This window comes from Hyperoodon ampullatus (genome assembly GCF_949752795.1).
Source record: "Hyperoodon ampullatus genome assembly, chromosome: 19".
Classification (NCBI taxonomy): domain Eukaryota; kingdom Metazoa; phylum Chordata; class Mammalia; order Artiodactyla; family Ziphiidae; genus Hyperoodon; species Hyperoodon ampullatus.
In genome coordinates, this window is record NC_136932.1 from 2,813,081 (window position 1) to 2,825,899 (window position 12,819).

A 12,819-nucleotide genomic window follows, 5' to 3' on the forward strand; every position below is an offset into this window, starting at 1 on the left:
TGAGCCTCGACTTCCTTATCTGTAGAGGGATAATGGATTGTAATGATGCTCAAGCTGGATGCTGTAGATACACAGACTTGAATGTTATAAAACATTCAAAAACTGATTTCTTTTCATATTTCCAGCATTCCTGCTAGTGGGATTAGACTAGAAGCAGACAATACCAAGGCTACTCTTACAGGATTCCAGAGCATCCTGCCTTGCGTTTCCTGGCCACAGCCTGCCTAACCAGCTACTTCAACACCCTTCATTATTCATTCATTCAGCAAATACTTATTGAGTGTCCACTGTGTGCCAAGCACTGTTGTATGTTCTGGGAATAGAACAATGAAGACAGCAGACTAAACATTCAGCTCTCATACAGCTTGCATTCTGGTCGGCAGAGGAAAAGACTGTGGGCACTTAGGGCAAACCCATACCACCTGAAGCGTGCTGCCACGTATACCTCTGGCCGTTTGCCGTCCCACTGGTGCCAAGTGGAGACAAAGAAGGGGGACGGAAAGGAGAGGAATGCAGGAAAAAGAAGCTGAAGGAATCCAGTCATACTAGAATCCAGAAATGGGCCTGGTTTCATTAAAATTAAGTGTCCCGGGCTTCCCTGGTGGCGCAGTGGTTGAGAGTCCGCCTGCCGATGCAGGGGACACGGGTTTGTGCCCCGGTCCGGGAAGATCCCACATGCCGCAGAGCAGCTGGGCCCGTGAGCCATGGCCGCTGAGCCTGCAAGTCCGGAGCCTGTGCTCCGCAACGGGAGAGGCCACAGCAGTGAGAGGCCTGCGTACCGCAAAAAAAAAAAACAAAAAAAAAACTAAAAATAGAACTACCATATGACCCAACAATCCCACTACTGGGCATATACCCAGAGAAAACCATAACTCAAAAAAACACATGCACCTCAATGTTCATAGCAGCACTATCTACACTAGCCAGAACATGGAAGCAAACTAAATGCCCATCAGCAGAGGAATGGATAAAGAAGATGTGGTACATCTTCTTTATCAATGGGTATACAATGGGATATTACTCAGCCATAAAAAGGAATGAAATTGTAGAGACGTGGATGGACCTAGAGAGTGTCATATCCCAATTGAGTAATATCCCAATGGGTATACAATGGGATATTACTCAGCCATAAAAAGGAATGAAATTGTAGAGACGTGGATGGACCTAGAGAGTGTCATACAGAGTGAAGTCAGAAAGAGAAAAGCAAATATCATATAACAACGCATATATGTGGAATCTAGAAAAACGGTATAGATGATCTTATTTGCAAAGCAGAGACACAGAGTAGAGAACAAATGTATGGATACCAAGGGGGAAAGGGGTGGGGTGGGAGGAATCGGGAGACTGGGATTGACACATATACATTATCGATACTATGTATAAAATAGACAACTAATGGGAACATACTGTATAGCACAGGGAACTCTACCTACCGCACTGTGGTAACCTAAATGGGAAGGAAGTCCAAAAGGGAGGGGATATCTGTATGTGTATGGCTGATTAATTTTGTTGTGCAGTGGAGGCTAACACACCATTGTAAAGCAACCATACTCCAATAAAAATTAATTAAAAATAAACAAATAAAATTCAATAGAAAATTAACCACCATTTTTAGACCAAAAAAAAAATGTGTCCACAGGACCCACACTCAGCCCAACCCCTTTTTTAATTGGTGCATGACCCTGAATGACTCCCTTCCTCTCTCTGGGTCTCATTTTCTAGTCCAGGTGTCTCTACGGTTCTCTCTGGTCTGGCAATCAAGGTCCCACAACTCAGGTCGTTTCTAGATAGGTCTTTGGAAAGAAGCCAGCCCTTCAATCTCTCAGCCCACCAGTTACTTCACCACGACTTTCTGCAGCGTGCTCACCTGCCCTCTTTCATCAGCCCTAAACTTGCCCTTGCCCTTCTCTGCCACCAGCCAGCAAGCCCAGCCTCTCCTTCCCAGGGCCTTAGTGCCCATCTTCTAGCAGGCTCCAAATCTGTTCGGGACAGGCACGTGCATTTATCCCTCATGAAACTACAGCACCCAAAAGGCTTTGCGGGAACCTCTAGGCCTTTAGTACCACCAAAGAGAAAGGTTTTTCAGCGCGGGCCAGCCGCTGCATGGCTTCTTGGAAATTGTAGTTCATCTGCGAAGAGCCCAGGAACTAGGGTAAGGCTGCAAGCCACCCTTCCCAGAATGCACAGCGCTCGTCCCCACCAATCGGAGGCACGGATCTTGGAAGGAAGGCGGGGAAGAGGGGGGAGCTGCCCGGCGCACGCGCAGTATGTTTGTCTGGGGAATTCATGTGGAGGTCAGAGTGGGAGCAGGTGAGAATGGAGCGGAGCCGCTGCGGCCCGCGTCCGGGCGTCTCCGCAGTCCCCCTCTGCACTCCCATTAGCCCCAGGTTTGGGCGGGCGGGGTCCATGCGTGGGTCCGCCTCGTGTCGGAGGGGAAGGGGGGTGAGCACGGGAGGAGCCAGGGGTTGCGTAGAGTGAGGTAGGTGTGTATGGGGGCAGAGTGAGGAATCATCTAGAAGCTCTTAGGAATGGAAAAGCTGAGGGGTCGGGGCTGGGCATCCGGGTCTCAGGAAAGATTTAAGTGCACGGGGAGAGATGAAGGTAGAGACGTTGAGGTCTGGGGAGGAGGTAGGGAGGCTGAAGCGGACGACGGCAACGGGGCGGAGCTAGACAAAGTTAAGTGCTGGAGTAGATTCTGGTGAGGTCAGCCGTGCTCCCGCCCACCCCGCCTCAGCCCCCCTACCCCCACCCGTTCCAGGGCTCTCCCTCGGGGTGCAGCTGTTTAGGGCCTTTCTGGCCCGATTGGTTCTCGCGATATGTTGACCCCAGAACGTCATGTAGCGCCTGCTTCTATAATAACAGGTCATTCTTAACGCCTGATGTAGAGAAGCTGCGTGGTGAGGAGTTAGGATGTGCCTTCTAGAATTAGACCTCTAGGTTCTAATCCTGGTAGCCCTCCTCAGAGCTGCGTGATCTTAGGCTCCTGGTGTAACTTAACATCTCTGTGTGCCTCAGTTTCCTCATCTGTAGTTACCTACTTCATACGGGTTGGTGTGAGGATTAAATATGGAAATTGCTGTTAGAAGACTACCCAGTATAAAGGTCAGCTATTGTTATTTTGTTCTTGGAATCACATTTTTTCTGAACCAGAATTGCACAGAACCAGCCACGCAGCCTCTCTCCTGGGGCCTGACTGTCCAGGAAATGGGAGGGTGTTTGGTGTGGGGCTAAGTTCTCTATGGGTATCAAGCCCATGCCTCCTTCCCATTTTGAACCAAGGACCCCAGACCCCTTTTCTTAAGTAGTAGAGAAAGAAGAAAGAAGCGCAGAGGCATTGAGTATACACTTATACAAGCTGCAGAGTGTTATTTATGAAATGTCCTTCAGTCGATAATTTAGACCTCTCAAGAGTGGGGAAAGAAATAGCCAACTCGACAGGTACATGTGATGCCTCAGAGAGGGCTTTACTCTGAGGATTTGGGGATTGAATTGTTTTGTTTGTTTTGTTTTTACCCACTTAGGTGTGAGCAGGCCCAGCAGAAGAAGACATGGCTGCCAAAGTGTTTGAGTCCATTGGCAAGTTTGGCCTGGCCTTAGCCGTTGCAGGAGGCGTGGTGAACTCTGCCTTGTATAATGGTGAGGCACTGAGGGGTGGTGGGTCACTGCCCTTTGCCAGAGGACTTCTATTGGTCTTCATAGCCTGTGTGACACTCCCGTTGGCAGCCGCTGTCCGTGAATGTGTTTGTGACCAAGAGGGCTCACCTACTGCCATCCTGCACCACATGGTTGCATTGTCATCAGGGCCTCTGTCCTTGTAGCTGTAGGTTCTCTCAGAGCCTTTATTCACCAAGAGCCTCCCAGCCCAGTTGGACGTTTCCACCTGCTCTTGTGAATTTAAAGTGATGCTGCAGCAGAGTGCCAGGATTTCGCTGGCCAGCTGAAATGGAGCGCTCGTTTGTTCTCTTCTGCCTGTGTGTGGAATAACTCAGCAAGGGTTTTAGCCCTTTGGTGACCTTGTCCTGAGCAGGAGCTTTGCTCTGGTGTGTTTGAGTCTTTCCAGAGAAAATAGCTTTGAGATTCACTGCCCAGCTTTTAACAGTGTGCTGGGTGTTTAAGCTGGCTTTTCCACTTTTCTTTGTGACCTTAGGCAAGTCACTTTCCCCTCCCCAGGCCTCAGCTTTCTCATTGGTCAAGCCACAGGATTGAACTGGTTTATGTCTAAGACCCCCCTCCACCTCTGATATTCTCCAGCTTTCACTGTTGGAAAGTAGCAGTAGATCGACCCACCTCGTGTGTGACCCTGACAAGAGGAGGATTACTTTCAGAGTGAAGGTGTTTGGGCCAACTGTAATGTCCAAAAAGGCAGAGACAGAAAGCGGCTGGTCAGAAAAGCCTGCTCTCGGGCTGCCCTGGTGGCACAGTGGTTAAGAATCCGCCTGCCAATGCAGGAGACACGGGTTCGATCCCTGGCCCAGGAAGATCCCACATGCCATGGAGCAACTAAGCCCATGTGCCACAACTACTGAAGCCCGTGCCCCTAGAGCCTGTGCTCCACAACAAGAGAAGCCACTGCAGTGAGAAGCCCATGCACCACAACGAAGAGTAGCTCCTGCTCACCACAACTAGAGAAAGCACGCGCGCAGTGAAGACCCAACGCAGCCCAAAATTAAATAAATAAATTTATTTAAAAAAAAAAAAAAAAAGAAAGAAAAGCCTGCTCTCTTTCTATGGCACAGCTTTTTACTCTGATCTTTTTGGCCACCCCTGAATAGCTAAACGGTAGTCACCATTACTAATTTCTTTCTGAATCAGCAAGATAGCTCTATAACCCCTTCAAACCTTAGAGAAATCGAGCTATTAGAAAGAAAAAGTGGGGCCTTCCAAATTCTGGGATTGCCATAGGGAGGATGCTGCTTCCGGAAACACTGAGCTAAGTTGGAACCAGGATGGACTGTGGTAACAGTGAAGACCTTGGTGAGTTTTAGAAAGAAGTTTGGGGAGGTGGTTAATCAGAAAATCAACAGCCAGTTGTTTCAAGGAGAAAGGATGCTGAGGAATAGATCCTATTACCGAAGTCCTTGGGAGGACATGTGGGATGGGAAATGATTGCTTAGTTTTATAGCTGTTTAGAGGCCTCTAGAGACCAGAAGTGTAGGAAGAAAGAGCAGGAGAGGGGAGACTTAATAAATGAATGGAAAGCACCAGGGGTTTTCAAAACCATGATCCTCTTGGTTAAAGGGTGAAGGGGTTTTTCTGACCCACCACTATCCTTCCTTCCTAGTGGATGCTGGGCACAGAGCTGTCATCTTTGACCGGTTCCGTGGAGTGCAGGACATTGTCGTAGGGGAAGGGACTCACTTCCTCATCCCTTGGGTACAGAAACCGATTATCTTTGACTGCCGCTCTCGACCACGGAATGTGCCAGTAATCACTGGTAGCAAAGGTGAGTCTTGTCTGTGGGTCAGGTAAAGTAGAGAGTGTGGAAGGGCTGCCGTGGGACCCCGAATGGGTTGAACTTTTCGTAATACGAATTCCTGGCATATTTTCCGTGAAGAGGTTTATGTGGCTGCAGAGAAAGAAATATACAGGTATACCTCAGAGATGTCGTGAGTTCGGTTCCAGACCACCGCAGCAAAGCACATACTGTGATGAAGCGAGTCACACGAATATTTTGGTCCCCCAGTGCATATGGGTGCAATAGCTTTATCTCTGAAGAAACAATATATATACAATACCTTAATTTAAAAATACCTTATGGGCTTCCCTGGTGGCATAGTGGTTGAGAGTCCGCCTGCTGATGCAGGGGACACAGGTTCGTGCCCCGGTCCAGGAGGATCCCACATGCCATGGAGCCGCTAGGCCCGTGAGCCATGGCCGCTGAGCCTGCGCGTCTGGAGCCTGTGCTCCACAACGGGAGAGGCCACAACAGTGAGAGGCCCGCGTACTGCAAAAAAAAAAAAAAAAAAAATCTTATGGCTAAAAAATGCTAACCATCATCAGATCACCATAACAAATATAATAATATTGGGAAAGTTTGAAATATTGCAAGAATTACCAAAATGTGACAGATATGAAGTGAGCAGGTGCTGTTAGAAAAATGGTGCCAATAGACTTGTTTGACACAGGGTTGCCCCAAACCTTCAGTTTGTAAAAAATGCAGTGTCTGGGGCTTCCCTGGTGGCACAGTGGTTGGGAGTCCGCCTGCCAATTCAGGGGACACGGGTTCGTACCCCGGTCCGGGAGGATCCCACATGCCGCGGAGCGGCTGGGTCCATGAGCCATGGCCGTTGAGCCTGCGCGTCCGGAGCCTGTGCTCCGCAACGGGAGAGGCCACAACAGTGAGAGGCCCACGTACCGCAAAATTAAAAAAAATGCAGTGTCTGTGAAGCTCAAGAAAATGACGTATGCCTATATATTTAAAATACACACACGGTTGTACAAATTTAGAGAAATGAACAAAGATATATTTCAAGAGTCACATAGCAATCCAATTTTAAAGAAACCTAAATGTGCCTTTGCTCCCTCGGTTGACACTTCCCATCAGTTCTTGTTCCCCAGGGTGACTGTAAACCGATCTCCAGCCATTCTGTTTGCCTTCACAGCTGACTTACCCTTTGCCTTGCTTTCCAAGGCCTCTGTTTCCAGAGGTGCTGCCCTCACATTGTTATCTCCCAGGCCAAGGCCCACATCCCTGAGAGCAATCTGGTCTGACCCGCCACTGGCTTCCCAGTTGGAGCCTAAAATGAATTGCTGTCATGGTTCTCCCCGCATCGTACACATAGAGGTGCACAGGCAGTAAATGGAGTGGCAGATGCTGTCTTGGCCGTGAAGTTTCTGTGCAGCAGGAGAAGGTTGCATGGATGTTGCTGTTCCTCAGCAGATGTTTGCTTTCTGTGATAGTGCCAGGCTTTGTGCTGGGTCAGAGGGTGGGGTAGTTCAAAGTTGACGAAAGCGGGAACCTTTAGGAGCTTGGTCTAGCTAGGGAGGTAGCCATGTGGACAGGCATTAGAGTGGGGCGTGGTGACGACAGCATGGAGGGGAAGCAGAGAAAAGAGCTCCTGTGAGGAACGTGCGTCTGCACTGGCACTTTAGGATGAGAAGTGCGTCGGGCAGAGGAGGGGAAAGGGTACATTGGTGTTCACTAACCTGTCCTCTCGCTCCTGGCCAGAGAGAGGAGGAGCCTCCTGTAAAGGGTCTGGCCTGCCTACTACATCAGAGGAAATCAGCGGTGGGGTGAGGTGAATCAAGAAACATCATATTTTAACTTAAAGGCCTAGTTCTGAACTTCCCACCTTTTGGGGATTTCTTTCTCTACTGTTTTGCAGTTGTTCTAAGGATACGTTATACACCTATCTTCAAAACTTGATGGGAACTTGCAGAGATCAGGGACGGGTGTATAACCATTTCCCGCTCTGGTGCCTGGTTCAGAACTCATCTCATGGGCGTTTGGCCCGTGTTGTTGATGACTGCACGCAGCCTGTGACAGTGCCTTAGCCCCAAGCAGGACTGCGTTGTCAGGGGAAGTTGTAATTCCCTCCCTGTGTCCTTTGACTGGGCCAAGTAATGAGAAACGGCCTCTAGATGAGTCTGATAACCCCTTACATCTGTTGCGCATTTGACAAGAGTGCTTTTATATCTGTTTCCTCCTTCGGTTTCTCCCAACACGCCTGGGAGGCAGATGAAATCATCCCCATTCTTACATGTGAGGAAATAAGCTGAGACAGGCTAAGGCTTAGTGAGCCCGCGTAATTAGTAAACAGCAGAGTTGAGGCTGCAGCCAGGCCTTAGACTGCTAGTCTGCTGGACCCACGGTCACCTCTCTGAGGCACACTGCTACCTTGGGCCACATTCACTGGGCCTTGGAGAGGCCTTACCCTAGAATTCTTGGCATTGGCCTATCTGTTTTCTTAAAATATTCAGTGTTCCAGGCATATCCATGGCAACTGTTAGACATACAATCTGAATTTGCTTATATCAGAGGGCATTCAGGACACACTGAAAAGCTGTCATCACCAGAATCCTTTGAGAAGTTTTTAACGCTGATGCTGTGCTGGGTTCTCTACCAAGGAGACCACGCACAGGTGCGCCTCACCCTCTAGGATCTGATAATCAGTGACTTATAAATTATAGCAAATTTGGGGTAGGAGAGGTCCTAGAAGGCCACTTTGGTTTTTATTTTTAACTCCAGCACTTCTCCCCCACCCTAAGATTTACAGAATGTCAACATCACCTTGCGCATCCTCTTCCGGCCGGTCGCTAGCCAGCTTCCCCGCATCTTCACCAGCATCGGAGAGGACTATGACGAGCGCGTGCTGCCGTCCATCACCACAGAGATCCTCAAGTCCGTGGTGGTGAGTGAACAGGGCCTCAGCCTCGAGCCCCGAGCCCGGCCCCCAGGAGATCGCTAGGTGGCAGGAAGAGCTTGGCGGTGACTGGTTGGGACTCCGCTTCCTCGTTGTCCTGACCAGCTCCTCTGCCCTCCCTTGGAACCAGGCTCGCTTTGATGCCGGAGAACTGATCACCCAGAGAGAGCTGGTCTCCAGACAGGTGAGCGATGACCTCACGGAGCGAGCAGCAACCTTTGGGCTCATCCTGGATGACGTATCCTTGGTAAGGGTCTTGGGGTGCCTGCAGGGGAGGGTGCCTGGTTCCATATCTGGGTAGACACTGTGAGGTCCTACCTTCCACTTTCCTCAATGAAGCCTTGAAAACATGGAACCTTCTTGGTGGCATGTGGCAGTCTCCATGGGTTTGTTTTCAGAAGAAGGTTCTTTTACCTCCCCTGTGCCACAGACATTTTTCTTTTAATTTTTGGCCCTGACCACTAGATTTTTCATCTTCCCCAAACTGAATGTTCCCCCTGACCTCCCCAGGAAGTGACGTCGTGTTAACCCTGTTTGACACAGGCAGAAATTGCCCGGTAGAGATTAGGGAACAGCTTGGATAGTCTTTCTCCCTAGCCCAGACCTCCCAGCCTGACCCCGGGGAATTTCCTAACACCTAGGGTCTAAAGCGCAGTGAAGTGAGCTCTGGGACCTCCCCATGAAAGGTGATAGAGTGTAGATGAATGGTTCTGTTTCCCAAAGCCTGGTATGGGAGGCAGGGGGCATCTCTGAGGCATAAGCTATCCTCTTGAGACTGTGTGGTCTGTGTATTTATATGACACTGAATGCCGCAATGCAGACAGAAAGCAGTACAGGCAGGATAGCATTTCAGATCGAGGAGGGTGAGGAGAAGGGGTCGTGTTTCTGATTCTCTGGGGAAAATCATCTGGCGTGATTTGTTCGGGTGGTGAGGTAGAGTGTCTCCCGTTCCGTTCTCCTGTGCGTCGCTGGGGAAAGGCACAGCTTCCCCCTCAGCATCTGTGCAGCTGTTTAAACAGTAACTACATACCCTGCGCTCACCCCAGGGCACTGCTCCGCTTGCAGCAACTGCCTGAGCCGTGGGAGGGCTCGTGGGCTCCCTCTACTGGCGAGACGCCAGGCTGCAGCCATTTGGCTCCTTGGACCAGAGTGGTTGCTCAGGCTCTCCCACTTAGTGTTAAACTAAACACTGTGGCCGTGAGAACACACTAAGTGAAAGCCTAAGGAGAAACTTGGCATTTTGCTAGACTTTAACCACATACTCCATCCTGGGGAAATGGGGGTTGACCACAAGAAACCATATCTAAGAGGTGTGCGAAGAAAATTAGGCTTCATGGGGAATTTGCTGCCCTCAGCTGGCCCCTTTAGAAAGAAATTTTATTCCTTAATTACGCATTGCATTTTCATTGCTCAGGATTGTATTTTCTTTCCCAAACTTTGAACAAGAGTCCAGACATGGAGCAGATGAGGTAGAACAGCTGCAGTTTACGCGTTAGGAGTGTCAGAAGTTCTGGAAGACATTGGACTGGGCTTTACTCTTCAGGAGAAGTTTTGAGCTGCTTATTTTCTTTTTTTAAAGCAGAGGTTGGGAGGGTAGTGGAGGAAATGAACCAAGTAGAATTTGGTAGCAAAACCAATGCTGTTATCCCCTTTATTCTTCCCTTTTAATAAAAAATATAGATAAATTAGACTAGGCATTAGTAGTGCTGAGATCTGTTTCCGTTGTTTGCACTGTCATTACAGATACATCACTTCAGCGACGTCTCGGTCACTCATGTTGTTAGGGAAGACCTATGCATAATCAGAATTTTAAACCTTCACCCGAAGCAATGTCTTTACCTGCCTTCTCTTTCTTTTAAACCCTTTATCAGAAGCACTCACGCATAGGGAAAATCATGATTTGGAAATCGTCTCTCTCATCCTCTTCCTGTTTTGTGATGGAGATGCTGTGAGAAAGCAGTGGCCTGGTTAAGTCATAAGCAGAGAGCATCACACTCTTGAATCCCTGAGAACCAGCTGCATCCCTCACGCTCAGGGGCTCAGTTTTCCATCTGGCTTCTCTGGGGGCTTCAGGCAGGCCATCAAAGGACCTTGGAAGAGCACTAGTCAGTGGTGGGGGTCCTGGAACCCACAGGTCTCCTCCCCCAGGGAGGTGGTCAGTCGAGTAGATGCCTTCTGGTGCCCGTGGGCTGTGTTGTACCTGAGGGTGCCAGAATGAGGTCCAGGAGCACTTTGGGCAGCCGAGGATTCTGGGGTGTGAGCTCAGTTTGGGCACGGATGTGGAGGTGGAAGGGCGCTCTGACCTCACATTGTCTCCAGCTGCTGGAGCCATTCGCGGCCTCTTCCTCCAGCGGCCGTGCGGGCCCTGCAGCAGCGCTGTCGAAGCCATTACTCTGCCTCGTCTCGTGCTCACTCTCTCCCCTTAGACGCATCTGACCTTCGGGAAGGAGTTCACAGAAGCGGTGGAAGCCAAACAGGTGGCTCAGCAGGAAGCAGAGAGGGCCAGATTCGTGGTGGAAAAGGTGAGCAGTCAACCAGATGGCAGGAGCCTCTCTCCCCTTTCTCCTGTGCTCAGCCTCCCTGTTTGCTGGGTGGCCTGGAAATTCATCTGTGATCTCTTCCGGGATCATCGGAAGGGGATTGAAGGGACTGTACTCCTGCAATTGGTTCCAGAGTCTTCGGGGTCTAGTCAGGGATATGTGAAGTTATGTTCTTAAATCACTGAAGGGTAATTTTTTTTCCACGTCCCTAAGATCAAAAACAGTCTCCCACAAATAAAAACGTTTCTTCTGGAGTATTTTCAGCTTCACTGAGAGGTCATTTTTAACTGTGGTTACACAGTGAAAGCTGACAGCAAAAGGGATCAAACGTTGCACCAGGTGCACTGTCATCACTGGATTTTTTTTTTCAAGCACTAAATCCATCCAGATGTGTCAGAGTGTGCTGGGACGCAATATAGTTGCATAGGGCCTGGTCTTTTGGTCTTTGCAAAGGTGTATTTATTTCATATATTCCCTTCTCCCCACCACTAACTCTCTTGGATTTTTATTCCTAATCCAGGACACCTTAGTCCTTAGAATCAGGCAAAAGAGAGGTATATGGGTAGACATTTAACTTTAGAGAATATAAACTCCATGTGGATGGAGACTTATTTTTTCTTTTTCCACTTTTTTCTGCCTCTCGCCAGCACCTAGAACATGTCCCAGACCATGCCTGGGATAGATTCTAGGTGTCACTAAACATTTGCGGAGTGGACAGTCCCAGAACCTCAGTTGAACAGCCGTCTGTTCATCTCAGAGGCTCCACACTGTGTTCTCCGTGCTTCTGAAGGTCGTGCATTGCACACAGACGTCCTCCTGTTGGTAAGGGTAGGGAAGGCCAGGAGGTCTCGTTCTGGGTGCCTGAGTTCCTGGTCGGGACCCAGTTTAGCCCAAGAGCGACTTCAGGGAGCGTCCCGTGCCTGCCGCCCCTACTTGGCTGCACTGGTGTTGATGAAAGTCGCCTTGACTTGGGGCTGGAGGGGAAGATGAGGACTAATTCCATCTTTCTTTCTCTCCTGCTTTCCTCGGCCTGGGGTCCTCCTGCCTCGGAGTATGTGGCCGGACTGGGTTGCTGTTAATATTACTGAGGACTTTTAAATAAGACGCTGTTTACGTAGCCAACAGAAATGTGTCCCTGTGGTGGCAAGGCAGGAGAGGAGGACTGGGGGGACAGTGCTCGTTGACCCTGTCTGGAGGGGGAGGTAAAGTCCCAGAGTTCCTTCGGGACCCGGTGAGGGTGCCCAACGTGGTCCTTTTGAGACTGCAGCCGCCATCCAACACCCCAAGGTGTGATCTTGGTCTCTCCGCTTCCACCCCCGCAGGCTGAGCAGCAGAAGAAGGCAGCCATCATCTCTGCGGAGGGTGACTCCAAGGCCGCGGAGCTGATCGCCAACTCGCTCACCACTGCGGGCGACGGCCTGATCGAGCTGCGCAAGCTGGAGGCGGCGGAGGACATCGCGTACCAGCTGTCGCGCTCCCGGAACATCACCTACCTGCCCAGTGGGCAGTCGGTGCTCCTCCAGCTGCCCCAGTGAGACCCGCACCTCCTGGGGCCATCTGGACCGCAGCCCCCATGATGCTCACCACCACCTTCCTTCTCCCGCCCCAGAAATCACTGTGAAACTTCATGATTGGCTTAAAGTGAAGGAAATAAAAGTAAAATCACTTCGGATCTCTAGTTACTTGATCAGGTGAAGCTCTTTCACTCTTCTCCTTTCCATCCCCTTTTTTTATCCACCTCCCTACCCAGAGTTGCCAAGTGCCTACACAGACCAGCTTGGCTCCCGTCTTTGGGGCCTGCTGGCACTCCAGCCTAGGCACTGGCAGTTGGCAGAAGACAGGCAGGGCCATGTGTGTGATGAGCTGGGAGGCAGTGGGCGGCCTGAGTAAACTGGTAGCCTCCAGCCTATCTTTTA

At 50.1% G+C, this 12,819-nt stretch overlaps 1 protein-coding gene across 1 annotated transcript; it reads left to right on the top strand.

The window, feature by feature from the left end:
- The first annotated feature begins 2,262 nt into the window (after nt 1-2,262).
- On the top strand, nt 2,263-12,575 carry PHB1 (prohibitin 1). Its single transcript, XM_079725807.1, has 7 exons — nt 2,263-2,310; nt 3,522-3,636; nt 5,282-5,443; nt 8,209-8,351; nt 8,494-8,610; nt 10,790-10,885; nt 12,226-12,575. The coding sequence occupies exons 2-7, from the start codon at nt 3,549-3,551 to the stop codon at nt 12,436-12,438; spliced, it is 819 nt and encodes a 272-aa protein (XP_079581933.1). The 5' UTR covers nt 2,263-2,310; nt 3,522-3,548; the 3' UTR covers nt 12,439-12,575.
- The last annotated feature ends 244 nt before the right edge of the window (nt 12,576-12,819 follow it).